The 21,325-nt window shown below is 37.6% G+C and overlaps 1 protein-coding gene across 11 annotated transcripts in view; it reads right to left on the bottom strand.

Annotated features, from left to right (window-relative positions):
• The window catches only part of CEP170 (centrosomal protein 170), a 136,555-nt gene that overhangs the window by 88,188 nt on the left and 27,042 nt on the right, over positions 1-21,325 (bottom strand). For all 11 annotated transcript variants that reach the window (XM_040263585.1, XM_040263584.1, XM_040263581.1 and 8 more), the window contains exon 2: positions 9,615-9,760. In XM_040263585.1, coding sequence (XP_040119519.1) covers positions 9,615-9,719 — 105 coding nt within the window. In that variant the 5' untranslated portion in view covers positions 9,720-9,760. The remainder of the gene's footprint in view (positions 1-9,614; positions 9,761-21,325) is intronic.

A 21,325-nucleotide genomic window follows, 5' to 3' on the forward strand; every position in this document is an offset into this window, starting at 1 on the left:
AGATTGTAAATATAGGAAAATACCAAAGTAAAACTAGATTAAATGAGATTTAAACTGTTACTATCCAATAGAAATTTGGCATCACTTTTCAAAGAGGAAAGCTGCCACAATTTTAAGACATTCTTTTCTAACAAAGTCACACGTTCTACTTTTGAGAATTTAAATCAGCTGACTGTGTTGAATATATCAAATGACCATACTTCTTAAAAAATAACATGAAACTCTTAAATGGAAATCATGTGAATTACAACTTCATGTGTTATGTACCTCATTGCAAGAAAAATTACCATACATGATTTTCATCTTTCATGTGACATGTTCCTGAATATAAAAGGATCCTCCCTTAGAATATGGGTTCTAAAACTCATGGGAGAGCTCTAAGAGAGAAAGAGAAAGTTAAAAAAAATAAAAGGAATTAGAATGGCAAACAGATTTATGAAAATTGCTCTTGAGTCTCTTTTAAAGTACACACACACACTCTTTCTCTTAGAGCTTAGTGAGTTATCTATAGATGAAAGTAGCTCAGAGATGAACTATAAGCCTTTGGAAATTTGCACCCAAAGGAAATAACAGTATAGCCACATGAAGAAATAATCTGAGAACCACTGAATATGAACTCAACAACCATTTACTACTGGGTTATTATGTTATCCTTGGAATACTGAAAGCAAAGGAACCATCCAAAATGGGGAGGAGGTATCATTTTCAGTTTTCAGTCCAGCATGTACAAGTCACTGACACAATGGACATAAGTTTGAGTGGGCTCCGGGAGTTGGTGATGGACAGGGAAGCCTGGCATGCTGCAGTCCATGGGGTTGCAAAGAGTCAGACACAACTGAGCAACTGAACTGATGTACAGAGTTTGGAAGTCATTAAGTCTAACCGCTTATATCACTTCTGATCTCTAATCCTAGTGGTTTAAAGCAGCAGTCCCCAACATTTCTGGCACCAGGAACTGGTTTTGTGAAAGATAAGTTTTTCCATGACCAGAGGGACAGTGTGGTTTCAGGACGATTCGAGGGCACTCATTTCTTGTGTTAATGTTAATCTGTATTTGCAGCCACTCCTCAATGGAGCTAGAGCCAGCATCACTGCCTGGGTTCCACCCCAGATCATCAGGCATTAGATTCTCAAAAGGAGAACACACTCTATTACAGATCCCTCACACGCACAGTTCACAGTAGGGTTCCAGCTCCTATAAGAATCTAATGCTGCCACTGATTTGACAGGAGGTGGAGCTCAGCTGGTAACACCAGCGATAGGAAGCATCTGTAAATACGGATAAAGGTTCGTTGGCCTGCCACTCACCTCCTCCTATGTGGCCAGGTTCCTAGAAGGCCATGGACTGGTAGCGGTCTGTGGTCTGGGAGTTGAAGACCCCTGGTTTAAAGTACAGATTCTGGAGTCAAAAAGAACTGGTTGCCAATTGCCTATTGTGGAACCTTGGTAAAATTACTCATCTTCGTATCAATCATTCTATCAAAAGGTTCACCTAGCTCATATTTTTTTTTTGTGTGTGTGATGACTAAACACATGGGAGACATTTATAAAGGCAATACTGCCCTGCTTGAAAACTCCTCAATCCTCTTACTGGCTAAGTTAAAATACACCAAATCTTTAATACAGTGCACAGGGCCTGCCAAGATCTGGTGTCTTCTAATGCCCAAGGTTTACTCTCTCTAAATGTTTGTGTTCACATCCTATATACAAACTACAAGGAACTGTTAAAAACAGATACTGAATGCCATTCTATCTTCAATACCACACACTCAACCACATTCTAACTTTCCAGAAACCACTTATTCAACTTTTATGATAATTCAGCTCAAGCCATCTCCCCTAGAAGTCTTTCCAGATTCCTCATTCCCACATTTTCTCACAGGCAGAAGTGACCAATCTCTTTTTGGTGTACCCGACACCAACTCCCATCACTGTCTTGTGTTGTTACCCTTACTTATTTACATACACATCTCCTTCTACTAGAGCTACACCCTAAGGACAGAGAGACCCCATCTGTATACACAATGATACCTCAGCACTCAGCATGTGTGCTAAGTCGGATTCAGTCATGTCCGACTATGTGCGACCCCAAGGATTATAGCCTTCCAGGCTCCTCTGTCTATGGGATTCTTCAGGCAAGAATACTAGAGTAGGTCGCCATTCTCTTCTCCAAGGGATCTTTCTGACTCAGGGATTGAAGCCAGGTCACCTGATTCTTTACTGTCTGAACCACCAGGGAAACACCAGCATGCAGCATAGGGCCTACCTAGAATATGTTTTAAAAGGTTTGATGGAAAGAAAATCCATGCTATTTGGCCAATCTCATTTCATAAATGATGGAGGTAGAGAAGTTTTCTTACATATAAAATTTATAAAGTATAAAAGTTATAGGTGCTTCCCTGGTGGCTCAGAGGTTAAAGCGTCTGCCTGAAAGGCAGGAGACCTTGGTTCAATCCCTGGGTCAGAAAGATCCCCTGGAGAAGGAAACAGCAACCCACTCCAGTATTCTTGCCTGGAGAATCCCATGGACGGAGGAGCCTGGTGGGCTACAGTCCATGCGGTCGCAAAGAGTCGGACATGACTGAGCGACTTCACTTCAACTTCATAGAAGTTACAAAGTTCAGGCCAAATTTTAAGAAGCCAACAAACAAGATGGCTTGAAACAACACAACCAAACCAAAACAAAACAATTCTGGCTCTCAGATAATTATAAAACTAGAAAAATTTGGAAAATAAGAGTATCAAGATGAAGCAATAATACTTTTCTTAAAAAGAAATACTTCCTTTCCTGCAATAAACGAATAAGAAAAAGCCTGCCATTGAATAAAGTCAAAACATAAAAAACAATTTCAGGCCAGGCACAACAAAAAAGCATCAAAGACTCACACTGACTAATCTGTAACTAAAAACTAACATATGAAACGGTACAAATGACTACTCGATATATGTCATACATGCTTTGGGTACGAAACAGCTATTGATCAACATTATTATTTTTCTCACTAAAATCTAAGACAGCAAAAAAGACAGAGAAATACATGGAAAACATGCTAAGAAAAAACTGAAAAGAGAAAAGACTGACACTGTATGTCACCATCACTTAAAAAATTTAAAACATATTGTAGTTGAAAGATTCTTTAAACATCCAGTTGCATTTTTTAAATCACAGTAATAGTGATTTATCCTTTGCTCCAAAGAATAGATGAAAATTAGTAAACTATGAGCTTCAAAATATATTTCATCATTAATATATCATATAAAATTATTAAATAGTGAATCAAATATAATTTTATTATATTTACTATTATGCATTGGAAAAAAATGTTTAATTAATATGATGATGACTCTCCAAACAGAGAAAACTTCATGCATTTAGGGCAATTAAAAAATTTTATGAAGATAAAAATCAGAATTTTGAAAACTCTTTTCAAAAGGTAACTCATTTGCATACAGAGGAATCCAATATATGATAATAAAACCCAGTCACTAAATCTTTCTAAATCTTAATTTTATCATTTGCAAAGTGGAGGTAATTACATCTTTCAAAAATTGTTGAGGAACAACTGAAACAACATAAATGAATAATGATAACAAGAGAAAGTGTTATTCAATGGCATAGTGCTTTTAACTGTAATACTGTCTGTCACTCAAAGCAAAGCAAATATATCTTTATCCTTAATTATACTTTATACCTTGCATTCATGGCTCTTTAAGATTTGTTTTACATAACATGTCTTAGGGAACATAGTATAATCATCCTTCAAGACAAACAAGCACAGCAAATTAATCTGTTAAAGGCTTCCAAGATTAAGTGGTAGAAACAAAATTGTTCATTTCAAAATCACCTACTCATTAATATCCAAGCACACTTTCTTCTCAAGGACCACATGTTTTACACTACCTTTTTCGGAGTGAGACGAAACCCCCCCCCCCAAAAAAAAACCAACCAAACATTTTTTTGGTCATAATTAACAACAACAACAACAACAAAATTAACTGTAACCAAACAGATCATATGACCTCATGGGATCATTTGGTCCCTTTTTGCGGTAGGTTTTAAGCTACATTGTCATCAAAGTATTGTTGCCAGTAAATCTAATTACAGGTAAGAAACTGTTACAAACTATCTAGCAGAGATTCTAAAAACTAGCAACTAACCAGTTATTTCCTGTAGGTTAAAAATGAAGGGTTTTTAAACCATAAATGCTAATTAGGCTAACAAAATCTTAGAAGATCTTTTATTTACTTATTAAAAAGCAATCAAATAGTACTACTTTTATTTCTAACAATTTCAATTATCAAACCAACTGATCTAACCAATGCAGAACCATTTAATTTATGTAATATCTTAAGATGAAAACATAACTTCATAAACTCAAGAGCTCTCATTTTCTAATACAAATATAGTTCATATTTATATACTTGCATGTATTCACTTTTCAAAAGTATAAGCCATATATGAGCTTAGTTCACTTTTCAGAAATAATATAAAAAATAAGTTTTAAATAATCCATTTATTTTACTAATATACTATGAAAGATTAAACCACTTAAAAACTAAACACAATTTGTAAAAATACTTGTTCTTAGTTTCATACACAAGATGTGTCTCTCTGTACTAAGAAGTTCCATTAATTTGTAGCACTGATTCTGATTACCAGATAATCATTATGCTGATCAAATCATGGGCTTTTTTCAGAGAATACACTGTGTCTAGCCCAGTGCTAAAAGGAGTACGCTCCCATTAGATAAATGGCATAAGTATGTATCTTCAGAGGTGGAGTCTGAGGAATAGGTAAAAACTGGGTTTTTTCTCACTTGATCACTGAGTTTCCTCATCAACTTTATAGTTTTAAAATAAAGCATACATTTACAAAATAGCCATGAGTAGAAGAGGTGTCCACATTAGACACTTTGCTGCTGCTGCTGCTAAGTCGCTTCAGTTGTGTCCGACTCTGTGCGACCCTAGAGACGGCAGCCCACCAGGCTCCCCCGTCCCTGGGATTCTCCAGGCAAGAACACTGGAGTGGATTGCCATTTCTTTCTCCAATGCATGAAAGTGAAAAGTGAAAGAGAAGTCACTCAGTCATGTCCGAGTCTTAGCAACCCCATGGACTGAAGCCTACCAGGCTCCTCCATCCATGGGATTTTCTGGGCAAGAGTACTGGAGTGGGGTGCCATTGCCTTCTCCATTAGACACGGTGATGAATTTTAAATAAATTTGTTGATTTTTGACTTCTTACACTAGTAAAATTGCTTTCAGCTCTTTAAAAAATATTGATTTTGTTTTAAATTTGTTATAAAGGCATTGTTTCAATTATAATACCGGAATCAAATCAAAGACATTTTAAAATTTTGTTGCCACTGATTTCATTTATTTATGTGGTAAAATATACGTAATATATCATCTATCATTTTAAACTTTTTAAGAGTATGATTCAGTGGCATTAATTAAATTTACAATGTTGTGCAAACATCACTGTTGCACGATACTGGATTCTAAAACCTTTTCATCACCCCAAACAGAACTCTGTTACTGTAAAGCAGTAACTCCCAAGTCTCCTTCCCCCAGCCACTGGTAATCACCAATCTACTCTGCATCTCTGTGAATTTGCTTGCTTTAGATATTTCATGTCTAGAATACATACTTATAGATGTGTATTTTTTTCCTTTTTTTTGCTACATTGGGTCTTTGTTGCTGTACTCAGGCCTTCTCTAGTTGCGGAAAGCGGGGCTGCTCTCTAGCTCTGGTGCATGGGATTCTCTTTGCGGTGGCTCCTCTTGTGAACACAGGCCTCAGGGAACATGGGCTTCAGTAGTTCTGGTGCATGTGCTCAACAGTTGTGGGTGGGGACTCCAGGGCACAGACTCAGTAACTGTAGCACATGGGCTTAGCTGCCCCATGGCATGTGGAATCATCCTGGATTAGGGATCAAACTCCTGTCTCAGGCATCACAAGGTGGGCTCTTAACCACTGACCAAAACAGAGAGGCCTCTTGATTTGCTTTTTTAAATGACAAATGATGTTGAGCGCCTTTCACATGCTTATCAGCCATATATATATCTTCTTTGGAGAAATGTGTCTTTTGTCTACTTTTTTAAAGGGGGTTATTTGTGTATCTGCTGTTGAGTTGTAGGAGTTCTTTACATACTTTGGATATTAAATTCTTATAAGATATATAAGGTTTTATAAATATTTTCTCCCATTCTATGAGTTGTCCTTTCACTCTCTTGATAGTATCCTTAGATGCACAAGGTTTTCACTTTGATGAAGTCCAATTTATCTACTTTCTGCTTTCTCTGTTTATACTACTGGTATCACGAATCTACTGCCAAATCCAAGGTCATAAAGATTTATCCCTATGATTTATTCTAAAGGTTTTATGGCTTTAGCTTTTATATTCAGGTCATTGATCCATTTTGAGTTAATTTTTATATATGTTGTGAAGTAGGGGACCAAACTCACTTTTTTTTTTTTTTATGTGGAAGTACAGTTGTTCCAGTTTTATCTGCTGGAAAGACCATTCTTTACTGAACGGACTTGGCTCCCTTCTCAAACACCCAGTGTCCTTGGGCTGCCACAACAAAGTACCATAAATTGGTTGGCAGAATCAGTTAAAAATAATACAAGTTTCTTCTCTCAAAGTTCTGGACTCCGGAAGTCCAAATTCAAGGAGTTGATAGGACTCTGTTTACTCTAAAACTTTTAGGGAAGAATCTTCCCTTGTCTCTTCCAGTTTCTCATAACCCATGTTTCCTGAGCTTCTGGCAGCATACAATCTCTGCTTCTATTTTTACATGGCTGTCTTCTCTCCTCTGGGTCTGTCTTTTCCTCATCTGATGACACCAGTTATACTGGCTTAGAATCCGCCCTAATAACTCCATCTTGAAAGACCTATTTCCAAATAAGGTCACATTTGCAAGTATGGGGTATTAAGACTTTCAAACATCTTTTGGGGGAACACAATTCAAAACATAACAGCCATAGGTATATGGGCTTATTTCTGAACTCTCCATTCTGTTCCATTTGTCTGTATGTCTACCCTTATTCCAGTATTGCTAGCTTTATAATAAATTTGAAACTTGAGAAGTGTGAGTCATTCAACTTTATTCTTCTTTTTGAAGGTTGCTTTGCCATTTTTAAATTTTGCCAACTTTGCCAAACTATTTAGAAACAAATACTTTTTAATCAATCTTTATTATGGGTTCCATTTTCCTGATTCTTTACAGGCCTGATCATTTTTTACTGGTTACCAGACACTGGGAATTTTACCTTTTTGGATGATGGATATTTCTATATTCCTATAAATATTCTTGAACTGTGCTCTGAGACACAGCTAAATTACTTTTTTTTAAAGTGACCCTTTTGTTTTTAATATTTTTAGATAAGAGTAGAACTCAGACTAGCATTAATTATTTCACCAATACAGAGGGGTAGAGACCAATGCCCTGTGAATTATGAGGATCTCCAATCTGGCTGTTAGAAATAGGAATCATTTCTAACCCTGTTAGTGCCAATTACTGTTAACTCGAAACTTTTTGAGTTTTGTTTCCCCTGCCCTTGGGGAGTTTCTTCACACGTGTGTGCTGATCAGTACTCAATCACATGTGTTGGTGTTTAGTTGCTCAGTCCTGTCTGATTTGTGACCCTTTGGACTGCAGTCTACCCGGCTCTTCTATCCATGGAATTTCTCAGGCAAGAATGCTGGAGTGGGTTGCCATTTCTTCCTCCAGGGGATCTTCCTGACCCAGGGAATGAACCTACGTCTCCTGTGTCTCCTGGACTGCAGGTGGATTCTTTACCCACTGAGCCATCAGAGAAGTCCCACTCAATCACACACTCAAGGGTAATTCTCTGCAGAGTTCTTTCTCTATGTGGCTCTTTCCTCTCTGATACTGGATCGCGTCTTGGTCTTCTTGGACTCTCAGTTTCCTCCCTCCACCTGACTAATTGTCAAATAATCTACATTTGTTACACATAAACCAAGACACAGACACCTCACCAGTCATGTCTTTCAATCTTATCTCCATGTAAGTGTAAAAAGAGATTTATCCTGTAAGTTCCTAAACAGCCATTCCCATATTTCTTAAGATATTGCTATGCTGGTTCAAGACAAATGCCACATAGAAACAACCTCTTCCACTCTCTAAAGAATGAGTTCTACCCAATTTGAACCTAAAGTATGTTTCAGTTACAAGTGGCCTATATCCAAACAGAATCATTACTGCCTTCTTCTTAGTTGCTAGTCTCACCACTCCATCGCACTGAGAAGCCCAGAAAATCTTTGTACTCTTCTATTTCTCTCACTGAATTCGTTTAATTAAGGTATCATTAAACATGTAATTCATATAGCTCTATAGTGGCTTTACTTTTACTGTCTCAAAACTATAAAATAAGTTCTTAAAGTAAAAATGTATACATAAAAATGTATATAAATATATGCAAATCTGAGTTTTTCTGGGGATAATGAAGGTTTTCTCAGTCTCAGCACTACTGATATTTTTGAGCAAATAATTTTTTGTTGTGTGTGTTCAGTGGTAACAGAGGAGGTATGAAGAAGTATTCCATATACTGTAGGATGTTTAGCAAACCCCCTTGACCTCTGCCTACTGAATGTCAGTAGCAATCACTTCCAATCCTCCACCATGCATGACAATCAAAATGTCTCCAAATATTGCAAATATCTTTTGGAAAAGTCAGGAGAGGCAGGATCATCCCAACTGAGAACCACTGGGCTAGCACAATAAACATCTCTATTCTAAGCACTTGTTTACAGTTTTTAATGGATAAAAGCAGGGAGAGCAATTGGATAAGACTTTATTCTAGACTGTCAGGATCCATTAAATTAACAAAGTTCTCAAAAACTTGGGGATCATTTTTGCTAATTACTTTGCTCAAAAATATCTTAAAAAATGTGTTTTAAAAGTAATTGCTTTAAAATGGGGCTTCCCAAGTGTCACAGTGGTAAAGAATCTGTCTGCCAATGCAGGAGACCTAAGAGACATGTTTTTGATTCCTGCGTCGGGAAGATCCCTTGGAAAAGGAAATGGCAACCCACTTCAGTATTCTTGCCTGGAAAATTTCCATGGACAGAGGAGTCTGGTGGGCTATAGTCTACAGGGTTGCAAAGAGTTGGGACATGACTGAGCATGTGCACATCTTTAAAAATAATTCAGTTTTAAATACCAACAATCTACATGCTCAAACTACTAGAAGATATAATGAATAAATATGAATATCTCTAAAAGAAGCAGATTACTTCCAGTATCAATCAACCACCCAGGAATAAAATTCAGTTTTACTTCATGCTATGCTAATTTTATGAATTAGTACACTTACATGGAGATAAAATTATTACTTGCTTGTTAAGAGTGCATAATGTGAAACTTCTTAAAAATAAAAGTTCTCATTTTTTTAATATATAATCTCCAAGACTTAGAACTTATTTTTAAATGGTACAAGAGGGAGAAAATTAAACTAGTAGCTAGAGTTTAAAGCGGGAGAGTTGGAAAGTTCGAAGTTCAAAGTAAAGTAGTGTTGCTGTTCAAAGGAGTAGAAAAATACTTCCTAACAATTCCAGGTTTGGAGTAGACATAGAAGGTGGATGCAATTACCTGCAACATGAGCTCACAGTCATCTCTTCCAACAAAAATCATTTCTCGTGGCAGCCTGTGGCGAGTGCCTCCACTGCTCACCAAAAACCAGGATGTTAAGCTCATTTTCTGTTTAGCTTCTAAGTCTTTGGGAAAGCTACGTCATCCTGAAGAGAGAGATTTAGAAAAGCACACATTCAGATATTTTCGATTTCGGTATCTATTCACCAAACCCTGTAAGTAGGCCTTGGAACAGAACTGCACTCAACATTTACACCTGACTAAATAAATAGACAGTCCACAGTTCCCAGGAAGAAAACATATCTAACATATTCTCAGAAGAAAGTCCACAAACTCCAGTAAGACGTCAATTAAAAAAAAAAGTCAATTAGGCAGTAAACTAATAACATTTATCATACATCTGAAAGGCTTTGAGCATAGCTTATAAAGGTCTACAATTCTCAAGTAAATGATCACATTTGTATAATGTTAACCTCAGTAAATGCTAGCAATATTACAATATTATACAAATAAGTGTCTAAATTACAAATGATTTGAGAAAGACAGACTCAATTCAAATGAATATATTTGATAACTAAGAGCTAACAAGGGACAACAAAGAAACTGCTTCACTATCAGTGTAGACCATTCAATGCTCTTTCAAAAGTATGCAATTTATGTACTGTACTTTTACCACTCTAACGGCAAAAAGTAAAGAGGAACCAAAAAGCCTCTTGATGAGGGTGAAAGAGGAGAGTGAAAAAGCTGGCTTGAAGCTTAACATTAAAAAACTAAGATGATGGCATCTGGTCCAATCATTTCATAGCAAACAGAAAGGGAAAAAGTAGAAACAATGACAGATTTTATTTTCTTGGGCTCTGAAATCACTGTGGACAGTGGCTACGTCCGTGAAATTCAAAGACGCTAGCTCCTTGGAAGGAAAGCTATGACAAACCTGTGCTGTGCTTAGTTGCTCAGTCATGTCCAACTCTTTGCAACCCCATGGACTGCAGGCCGCCAGGCTCCTCTGTCCATGGGATTCTCCAGGCAAGAATACTGGAGGGGGTTGCCCTCCTCCAGAGGATCTTCCCCCAGAGGGATAAAACCCAGGTCTCCTGTACTGCAGGCAGATTTTTTACCATCTGAGCCACCAAAGAAGCCCCAGATAGCATACTAAAAAGCAGAGACATCACTTTGCCAACAAAGGTCCATGTAGTAAAAACTATGGTTTATTCCAGTAGTCATGTACAGATGTGAAAGCTGGACCATAAAGAGAAAGTTGAACATAAAAGAATTGATGGTTTTGAATTGTAGTGCTGGAGAAGACTCTTTAGAGTCCCTTGGACTGCAAGGAGATCAAACCAGTCAACCGTAAAGGAAATCAACTCTGAATATTCATTGGAAGGACTGATGCTGAAGCTGAAACTCCAATACTTTGGCCACCTGACACAAAGAGCTGACTCTTTGGAAAAGAACCTGATGCTGGGAAAGACTAAAGGCAACAGGAGAAGGGGGTGGCGGAGGATGAGATGATTAGACAGCATCACCTACTCAAAGGACATGAGTTTGAGCAAACTCTAAGAGACAGTGGAGGACAAAGGAGCCTGGTGTGCTTCAGTCCATGGTGACTGAAAAACAACTTTCTAAACATTTTTCCTAGAGCAGCAGTTCCTAAACTTTTTGTCCTTGAGATTCTTCTACACTCAGGAAAAAAAAAAAAAGACCCTAAAGAACATTTTGTTTACATGGATTAGATATATTAATATTTATCATATTAGAAATAAAAATGGAGAAACTGGTATGAATTAATTCATTTTTAAATTACTGATAAATCAATTTTATAGAACAATAGCTAATATTTTATGAAGACTAACTATACTTCCCCCCAAATTAGTGAGAATAATACCATTATAGATTTTTTAAAAATCAAATCTTTAAGGTCTGATTTAATAGAAGATTTTCATATCTGCTCTGAATTCAATCTGTTTAACTTAAAATACTTAAAAACTTAACTTCATACTTATTCCCAGATAACTAGTGGGAAATGGTAAATTTAATAGTCTTTCTAAATAACTGAAGACGGTTTTCTTCAATACTACAACAAAACTTCCCAGGTGGTAATTTCTTGAATGTTATTTACAATATGGAATCTGAAACGGCCCATACATTTTAACATGAGAATCCATTTTCTGCTTTGAAGGGATTTTGTAACTTCATGCAATTGATCACTTGAAAAACACTGGTTCCCTAAGTTACAGAGATCTTCCAAGTGATAATACATTTTACTATACTATTTAAAATAGCACATTCGTTTAATATCATCATTCATCTCATCAGAAAAGTCTTTAAGTTCTGGGTAGTTGTGAAGCAGCAGAATCAAGTTCCTAAAATTCTCATTTTCTCTTGAAAGCCTAATTTTCCTGTCAAAAACCACTTAATTCTTCTCCTTGAAGTGACAGGTTTATACTGTCTACCAAATACTCAAGTCTGCAAAACCATAATTTGTCTGCCAGTCATTATTTCAAGTAAAACTAGTGTTCTGTGAAACAACTGGCTAGTTCAGCTCACAACTCAAACAATAACACAAATGCTTTTCTTGAGACAACCATGGCACTTGGTACACAGAAAAAAAGGGCTTTATGTGTAGTTCCATTTAGTCACACAGAACATTAAAAAGATGATGATTCAAAGGTCAAGATTTATTAGACTTAATATTTTTTAACACTTTATCAAGGACTTTCTTTAGTGAAACCGGCTTTTTTTTTCTTACTTTCCAGTGCATGGCAGTGAAGAATATGACTGCTATTAGCACAGTAGGATGCCAATGCCTTCACTAAGGAAGTAGCAGCCTTAGCCAGCATTGTTTTTCATATCAGTTCAAAGGTCCATACAATAAAAAAGGCAAATAATGCTTTGATAATATTAAGAAAACAGTTTTGACTTCACGACCCTTGAAATGGTTTCAGAGGCCTGTTGACTGAGCTTCAGTAACTACTGTCTTAGAGGATGTGACTATGTCATTAAGAGCATAAATTTCAGAGTCAGACACTCCTGGTTCTACAGTTATTTCTGCATGACCTTGGGCAAGTTACTTACTCCGTGTCCCTTAGTATCCTCTTGTGTAAAACTGAAACAAGGATAGTGTCTACATGACAGCTTTTTTCTTATGGATCAAAGACTACTACTTATAACTATCTTTCCTGTGAAATGATACATTCGCTTATGATTTCAGTTCAGTGCAGTCGCTCAGTCATGTCCGACTCTTTGCGACCCCATGAATCGCAGCACGCCAAGCCTCCCTGTCCAACACCAACTCCGGGAGTTCACTCAGATTTATGATTTAATGAGCAGCAAACCTTGTGGCTCAGCTGGTAAAGAATCTGCCTACAATGAGGGAGACCTGGTTCGATCCCTGGGTTGGGAAGATTCTCTGCAGAAGCGAAAGGCTACCCACTCCAGTATTCTGACCTGTACAGTCCATGGGGTCGCAAAGAGTTGGACACAACTGAGTGACTTTCACTTTCACTTTATACCACAAAACAATGAAATGAAACATTCTGCAATAAGAAACGCATCTATATATTAAAAGAAAATCCTTTAAAATGTGGACTTTTATGTTAAAGTAAAAACCTTGTTATGTTATGAATTTGTCTATACATACATGAAACCATGCGTTTCATCAAAATAAGCAAATAATTTTCTGCAAAGTGAAAACTATTAAGTCCTATTCTCTTTTGAGTTTATTAAATTAATATGGTCAATTTATGTGGATTCTTAAATCTTCCATTCTCCTAACTCCTTGATGCAGATGTTGCTGTTAGTCTTCTATTCATCTGTCTGCATGCGTGCAAGCTCAGCTGTCAAGTTGTGTCCAACTCTTTGTGACTCCATGAACTGTAGCTCTCAGGACCCTCTATCCATGGAATTTCCCAGGTAAGAATACTGGAGTGGGCTGCCATTTCCTTCTCCAAGAGATCTCGCTGATCCAGGGATCACACCTGCATCTCCCGCATTGGCAGGCAGGTTCTTTACCACTGAGCCAGCAGGAAGCATTCATCTGTGTACTTTCCGTCAAAATGGTTTTTAGCATTTCATATGTCAAGTGTTAGTCGCTAGTCGTGTCCAACTCTTGCGACTTCATAGACTGTAGCCCACCAGGCTCCTTGGTCCATGGGATTTCCCAGGCAAGAATACTGGAGTGGGTTGCCATTCCCTTCTCCAGGGGATGTTCCCAACCCAAGGACTGAACCTGGGTCTCCTGAATTGAAGGCAGATTCTCTACTACCTGAGCCACTGGGGAAGCCCAGCTAAGTACATAACTATATATAATAAAAGTTTATATAAATCTGAAAAACTCAGCAGTGGCCACAGGACTGCAAAAGGTCAGTTTTCATTTCAATCCCAAAGAACAGTAATGCCAAAGAATGTCCAAACTACCGCACAATCACATTCATTTCACATGCTAGCAAGGTAATACCCAAAATCCTTCAAGCCAGGCTTCAACAGAATGTGAAAAAGAACTTCCAGACGTACAAGCTGGATTTAGAAAAGGCAGAGGAACTAGAGATCAAATTGCCAGCATCCACTGGGTCATAGAAAAAGCAAGGGAATTCCAGAAAAACATCTACTTCTGCTTCATTGACTATGCAAAAGACTCTGGCTGTGTGGATCACAACAAACTACGGAAAATTCTTAAAGAGATGGGACTACCAAGCCATCTAACCTGCCTCCTGAGAAATATGTATGCAGGTCAAGAAGCAACAGTTAGAACTGGACATGGAACAATGGACTGGTTCAAAATTGGGAACAAGTACTTCAAGCAGGGTGTATATTGTTACCCTGCTTTATTTAACTTATATGCAGAGTACATCATGCATAATGCCAGGCTGAATAGAGCACAAGCTGGAAATAAGATTGCCAGGAGAAATATCAATAACCTCAGATATGCAGATGACACCACCTTTATGGCAGAAAGTGAAGAGGAACTAAAGAGCCTCTTGGTAAAGGTGAAAGGAGAGAGTGAAAAAGCTGGCTTAAACCGTGACATTCAAAAAAAGAAGATTATGGCATCTGGTCCCATCAGTTCATGGCAAATAGGTGGGGAACCAATGGCAACAGTGACAGACTTCTTTCTTGGGCTCCAAAATCGCTGCACACAGTGACTGCAGCCATGAAATTAAAAGATGCTTACTCCTTGGAAGAAAAGCTACGACAAACCTAGATAGTGTATTAAAAAGCAGAAACATTACTTTGCTGACAAAAGTCCGTATAATCAAATCTATGGTTTTTCCAGTAGTCGTGTATAGATGTGATCAGTTCAGTTCGGTTTCAGTTGCTCAGTCATGTCCGACTCTTTGTGACCTCATGGACGGCAGCACACCAGGCTTTCCTGTCCATCACCAACTCCTGAAGCTTACTCAAACTCACGTCCATCAAGTCGGTGATGCCATAAACCATCTCGTCCTCTGTCATCCCCTTCTCTTCCTGCCTTCAATCCTTTCCGGCAGCAAGGTCTTTTTCAACGAGCCAGTTCTTCTCATCAGCTGGCCAAAGTATAGGAGCTTCAGCTTCAGCATCAGTCCTTTCAATGAATATTCAGGATTGATTTCCTTTAGGATGGACTGACTGGATCTCCTTGCAGTCCAAGGGACTCTAAAGAGTCTTCTCCAACACCACAGTTCAAAAACATCAATTCTTCAGCACTCTCTTCTTTATGATCCAACTCTCACATCCATACATGACTACTGGGAAAACCGTAGCTTTGACTAGACAGGCCTTCATCAGCAAAGTAATGTCTCTGCTTTTTAAATATGCTGTTTACATTGATCATAGTTTTTCTTCCAAGGAGCAAGTGTCTTTTCATTTCATAGCTGCAGTCACCATCTGCAGTGCTTTTGGAGCCCAATAAAATAAAGTCTCTCCTGTTCCCATTGTTTCTCCATCTATTTGCCATGAAGTGATGAGACCAGATGCCATGATCTTTGTTTTTTTGAATGTTGAGCTTTAAGCCAGCTTTATCACTCTCCTATTTCACTTTCATCAAGAGGCTCTTTAGTTCCTCTTCACTTTCTACCATAAGGGGTGGTGTCATCTGCATATCTGAGGTTATTGATATTTCTCCCAGCAATCTTGATTCCGTCTTGTGCCTCTCATACACCGTAGCATTTCCCATTATATACTCTGCATATAAGTTAAATAAGCAGAGTGACAATATACAGCCTTGACGTACTCCTTTATCAATTTTGAACTAGTCCATTGTTCCATGTCTGGTTTTAACTGTTGATGCTTGACCTGCATACATATTTCTCAGGAGGCAGGTATGGTGGTCTGGTATCAGCCAGACCCATCATCAGATACACCCATTATCAAAATACATCAACTAAACAATAATCATACATTGCATATCTTTCATGTCAATGCTCTAAAATTACTCACTTAAAGAAACATTTTAGAGAAAAATTATGGCACTATAAAATGCCTTGTAACTTATTCATAAAATTAAAAATACTACAACCTTTAATTCATACATATTTCAATTCTGAAGAGTCCATTTAATGGATCAGTGATTAAACTTCCTGAAACACTTTCTCAAAGCACAGTCTTTAGGTCATACTGGAAATCTAAAGACTCAATAGTATGGAGGACACTGACCTTCACAAAGATTATAGTCCCAGACCTTCTTACATACTCAAGTGCAACCATAAACTATAACCTTTGCTCTATGACTTTGCAATTCCTCCAATTAAAGGTGGTGATAAGGATAGAATAGGATAGATACACAGGTACTTATTGAAGTCCCAGCAAAGGACTATAGACAGAGAGGGAAACCTAGGAAACTTTGGGAGACCACTGTACGTTAATGATTGCTCAAGAAAACTACTGGAACATCATGGGAGGAAGCAGCCTTACTTAACTACAAAGCCATAAATAAAAGCACAAGATATGCCCCAGGCCATCAGGTGAGAGAAAAATGTCACCACTCTTCTACTGATCTGAATAAATGCTATGATAATCCTAGTTGAGCTCACAGGGTCAGACACTCTCCTGCCCAAAATGAAGGAGGCACTGGTGATGTAAACCTGATATCTTCTTGAAGAAGGTGGTCTTTGCCCTCTCTTTAACTTTCCTTTGATTATAAAATTTTAGTCTTCTTGATCCTCGGGACAGAGCTTTCTCACCTGCCCACTTGTATCTCTCACAAGTGCTTTATGTTAATAAAACTACTTCTTGCCTATCACTTGTGTGCTGAGACACAATGAACCTGAGCCTCAGTAAGTCCAGATGCAAGGTGACTGATTCTGATTAACTGATCATGGGTTCAAGTTTTTATTAGGGTTTTGCCTGGGAATTTGAGTCCCAGCATGTGGGTTCAAGGCTTAATCTGAGGTGCACTGTTTCAGTTATAATTTCCCTCTATATAACTCTGGGCTATGCTTCATAACTTGTTTTGGCCAATGGGGTGATGTTAACAGTTGTGATGCAAATGAAGACTAAAATATGCTTGGGCAACTGGATTTGATCTCTTGTACCTCTGCCTTCACCAGAAAAAGAACATTAGCCCACTGTTTCAAGAAGAAGGAAAGACGTGCAGAACAGATACAGATCTAACACAGAACCCGAAGCACACCCTCAAATACATCATTCAACCACTAAGAACAGATAGATGAACAATAATAAAATTATTGCTGTTTTGAGTCACTGAGAGATCTGCAGATTGACTATAATGCACAAAAGATGAGTATAATTTACTGAAATAAAAGGTCTTTCAACAGTAGAACGACAATCCAATACACTTATTTCTAAAAATATGCAAATCAAATTTTTGTTGAAATTGTTCCCTTTTCCCCAGTTTCTTCATCTCAGAATGGGAACATCTATTTGTATAATTAAACCTAAGGCTGAGATGTATTACAGAACTACAAACTGTAGGTAAAGGGAGCTAATTTTAACAAAAAATACAAAAATGAGAGAATCCAGAAATAGAAGAAGAAAGACGCTTACTCCTTGGAAGAAAAGTTATGACCAACCTAGACAGCATATTCAAAAGCAGAGACATTACTTTGCTGACTAAGGTCTGTCTAGTCAAGGCTATGGTTTTTCCTGCGGTCGTGTATGGATGTGAGAGTTGGACTGTGAAGAAGGCTGAGCGCCAAAGAATTGATGCTTTTGAACTGTGATGTTGGAGAAGACTCTTGAGAGTCCCTTGGACTGCAAGGAGATCCAACCAGTCCATTCTGAAGGAGATCAGTCCTGGGATTTCTTTGGAGGGAATGATGCTAAAGCTGAAGCTCCAGTACTTTGGCCACCTCATGCGAAGAGTTGACTCATTGGAAAAGACTCTGATGCTAGGAGGGATTGGGGGCAGGAGGAGAGGGGGATGACCGAGGATGAGATGGCTGGATGGCATCACTGACTTGATGGACGTGAGTCTGAGTGAACTCCGGGAGTTGGTGATGGACAGGGAGGCCTGGCGTGCTGCGATTCATGGGGTCACAAAGAGTCAGACATGACTGAGCGACTGAACTGAACTGAACTGAACTGCAGCTCACTTTTTTGGGTGGAAAGGGTCAATGTCTACAGTTTACTTTTCCACCATCTGGAACAGTTTGGTTTACCCACAGGAGAATCATCCAATCTCCTCTCATAGTGGGCAAAAACACAGTGATGATGTTGCAGAAGTCAAGTTGAGAGAAATGAGGGGGAAGAATCTCACCATTCTGTGTGAAGAGTGTCTATGTTATCTGCCTGTTTAAGCAGAGCACTTTACCCTACCCTTGAATAAGCTTGATGGTCACATGTTTGGAGTCTCTCTGATATAGTAACTTCAGATAATAAACCTCTCAACTTCTGAGGGAATGGGGGTTTGGGCAATGAGCCCTGATAGTTTTTTATATGAACTTTCAACTAATGTCCTTGTTTTCAGTCCACCCTGCCTACTAAGATAAAAGGCAGGTCACATTCCCCAGCCTTTACAAGATTCTAAAAGAATTCATTTGTTTATTTAGTTCTTCCTCCCACAGTTCCCCTTCTTCCAAAACTTTCTCAACTTCTCTTCCTCTCCTTCTCTTTGTATTAGTGAGACTGGGAAGTGAGAAAATTTCAGGGGTCCTATTCAAAATACTTCTTGAAAACTGTTTCTTTTAGCATACAATTTTGAAATAACACTCAACTGCAGATTGACTCGAGAAATTTAGCTACTCTTAAGTGAATTTCCCATGATAATATCTGTTCTCCATATCTGTAGTTTGGTTATTTCATTCTAATTGCATTGAGTTCAGATTTCAAGTTAGGTACTATTAATATTACAAGTACTAGCTGTGATTCAATAGAAGCTAAAAAACAAGAGGGAAAAGTCTCCACGACTATGTTAATTTAACTCTGGATATGCCTCCAGACAATCCCTAGACAAATGAGGATAACAGTTCATCAAACAACATATGATCAGTTCAGTTCAGTTCAGTCACTTAGTCGTGTCCAACTCTTTGCGATCCCATCAATCACAGCACGCCAGGCCTCCCTGTCCATTACCAACTCCCGGAGTTCACTCAGACTCGCGTCCATTGAGCCAATGATGCCATCCAGCCATCTCATCCTCTGTCGTCCCCTTCTTCTCCTGCCTCTAATCCCTCCCAACAACATGTGATATGCTAATATATTTCCGTACTCTTAAATGAAATGGCTAAAAAAATATTCTTGGTAACTTTATGAATTTGGAAAGAAGCTACTATAAGCAAAACTTCAAACACATATGTATTTCAAAGTGCTTCCTAATAAAACCTTTGTATTAAATTCTCCTACAAAAATGAAGAAAATAGTAGACTGGATAAAATAACAGGGTCCATCTTCATGTCTTCTATGAGAGAATCTGCCGATGTAAGGAACACACAATAAAAGAAATTCCATGCAAATAGTAATCAAAACAAAGCTGAGATGACTATGTCAATGTCAGATAAAGTAGACTTTAGTTCAAAAAAGCTTATGAAAGGCAAAGAACATCATATATTGATAAAAGGTTCAATACATTAAGAGGATATAAAAACTGAAAGCATACACACCTAACAACAGAACACTGAAACAGATCAAGCAAGAACAGATAAAATTAAAAGAACAAATAGACAGTAGAACAATAACAGTTGAAGACTTCAATACTTCACTTTCAACTATGGAAAACAACTAGACAGAAGAAAGGATTTTACAACACTAGAAACCAATCTGATGGAACACTTCACTCAGATTCACATTTTTCTCAAGTGCACAAAGAACATTTTCAGGACACAATGTTAGGAGTACAACAAGTCTTAATGAATTTAAAGAGATGGAAAATGTATGAAACAACTTTTCTAATCAGAGTCGAATGGAATCATTCATCAGTAGCAGAAGGAAAACTGGAAAATTCTCAATAAGTAAAAATTAAATGACACACTTTGACAATGAGTAGTAAAGAAGCAATCATAAAAGAATTAAAAAGAAAAAGCAAATGAAAACACCACAGAATAAAAAGCTAATAAGATTTGTTCAAAACTAGTCCTAATAAGGAAGGTTACAATTATAGTTATAGCTGTAACCACTGTAAAAAGAAAAAAATAAAAGCAAAGAAAAAAGATCTCAAATCAATAATCTAAGTGCACACTTTAAGGAAACCAAAACCAAAGCTAATTGAAGAGAAGAAGACAATAAAGATTACTATTTCCCACTGTGGCCTTTTCTTTTTTGCTTAAAGGAATCACTTAACGTTCTTGTAAAGCTGGTTTGGTGGTGCTGAATTCTTTTAGCTTTTGCTTGTTTGTAAAATTTTGATCTATCAAATCTCAACTAGAATCTTGTCTGGTAGGTTTTTCTGAGTTGTAGATTTTTCCCTTTCATCCCTTTAAATATATTGTATCACTTTCTTCTCACCTGCAGAAGCTCAGTTCCTTGTATGTAACTGTTGTTGATCCCTTGCTGCTTTTAATATTCTCTTTATTTTTAAATTTTTGCTGCTTTAATTACAATATATATTGATGTAGGCCACTTTGGGTGATCCTCTTTGGAAACACTGTATGTCCTGGACCTAGATGTCTGCTTCCTTTCCCAGGTTAGGGAAGTTTTCCGCTACAGTATCTTCAAATATGTTCTCTATCCCTTTCTCTCTTCTCCTTGTAAAAAGCCTATAATGTGAATGTCTTTACACCTGACTTTGTGCCAGTGGTCTCTTAATCTATCCTCAATTTAAATTTAAATTATTTTCTGTTAATCTTGTGTGACTGCCACTACTCTGTCTGCCAGTATGCTGACTATTCCTCTGTATCCTATAACCTACTGCCAAGTCCTTCTAATGGATTTTAAATTTTCAGTTATATATTCTTCAGCTGTGTTTCTTTTTATATATTTTCTAATTTTTTACTAATCACTCCATTTAAATCATTGAACAGTCATTCATTCAACAAATCAATACGGAGACATTAACCTTAAATGATATATTAGACTGGGTGAACTGAATAGCAACATATGAAACACTCCATCCAAAAGCAACAGAATACACATTCAAGTATATATGGAATATACTTCAGGATAGATCACATGCTAGGCCGCAAAACAAGATTCAGTAATTCTGAGGAAACTGAAACCATATGAAGCAACTTTTCCACCAAAACAATATCGTATTAGGAATCAACTACAAGGGAAAAAAATATATACAAAACTCAAATTAATGGAGGTTTAACAAAATGCTACTAAACAACCAATGGATCACT

The sequence above is a fragment of the Oryx dammah genome, unplaced genomic scaffold (genome assembly GCF_014754425.2).
Source record: "Oryx dammah isolate SB20612 unplaced genomic scaffold, SCBI_Odam_1.1 HiC_scaffold_21, whole genome shotgun sequence".
NCBI classification, from domain to species: Eukaryota; Metazoa; Chordata; class Mammalia; order Artiodactyla; family Bovidae; genus Oryx; species Oryx dammah.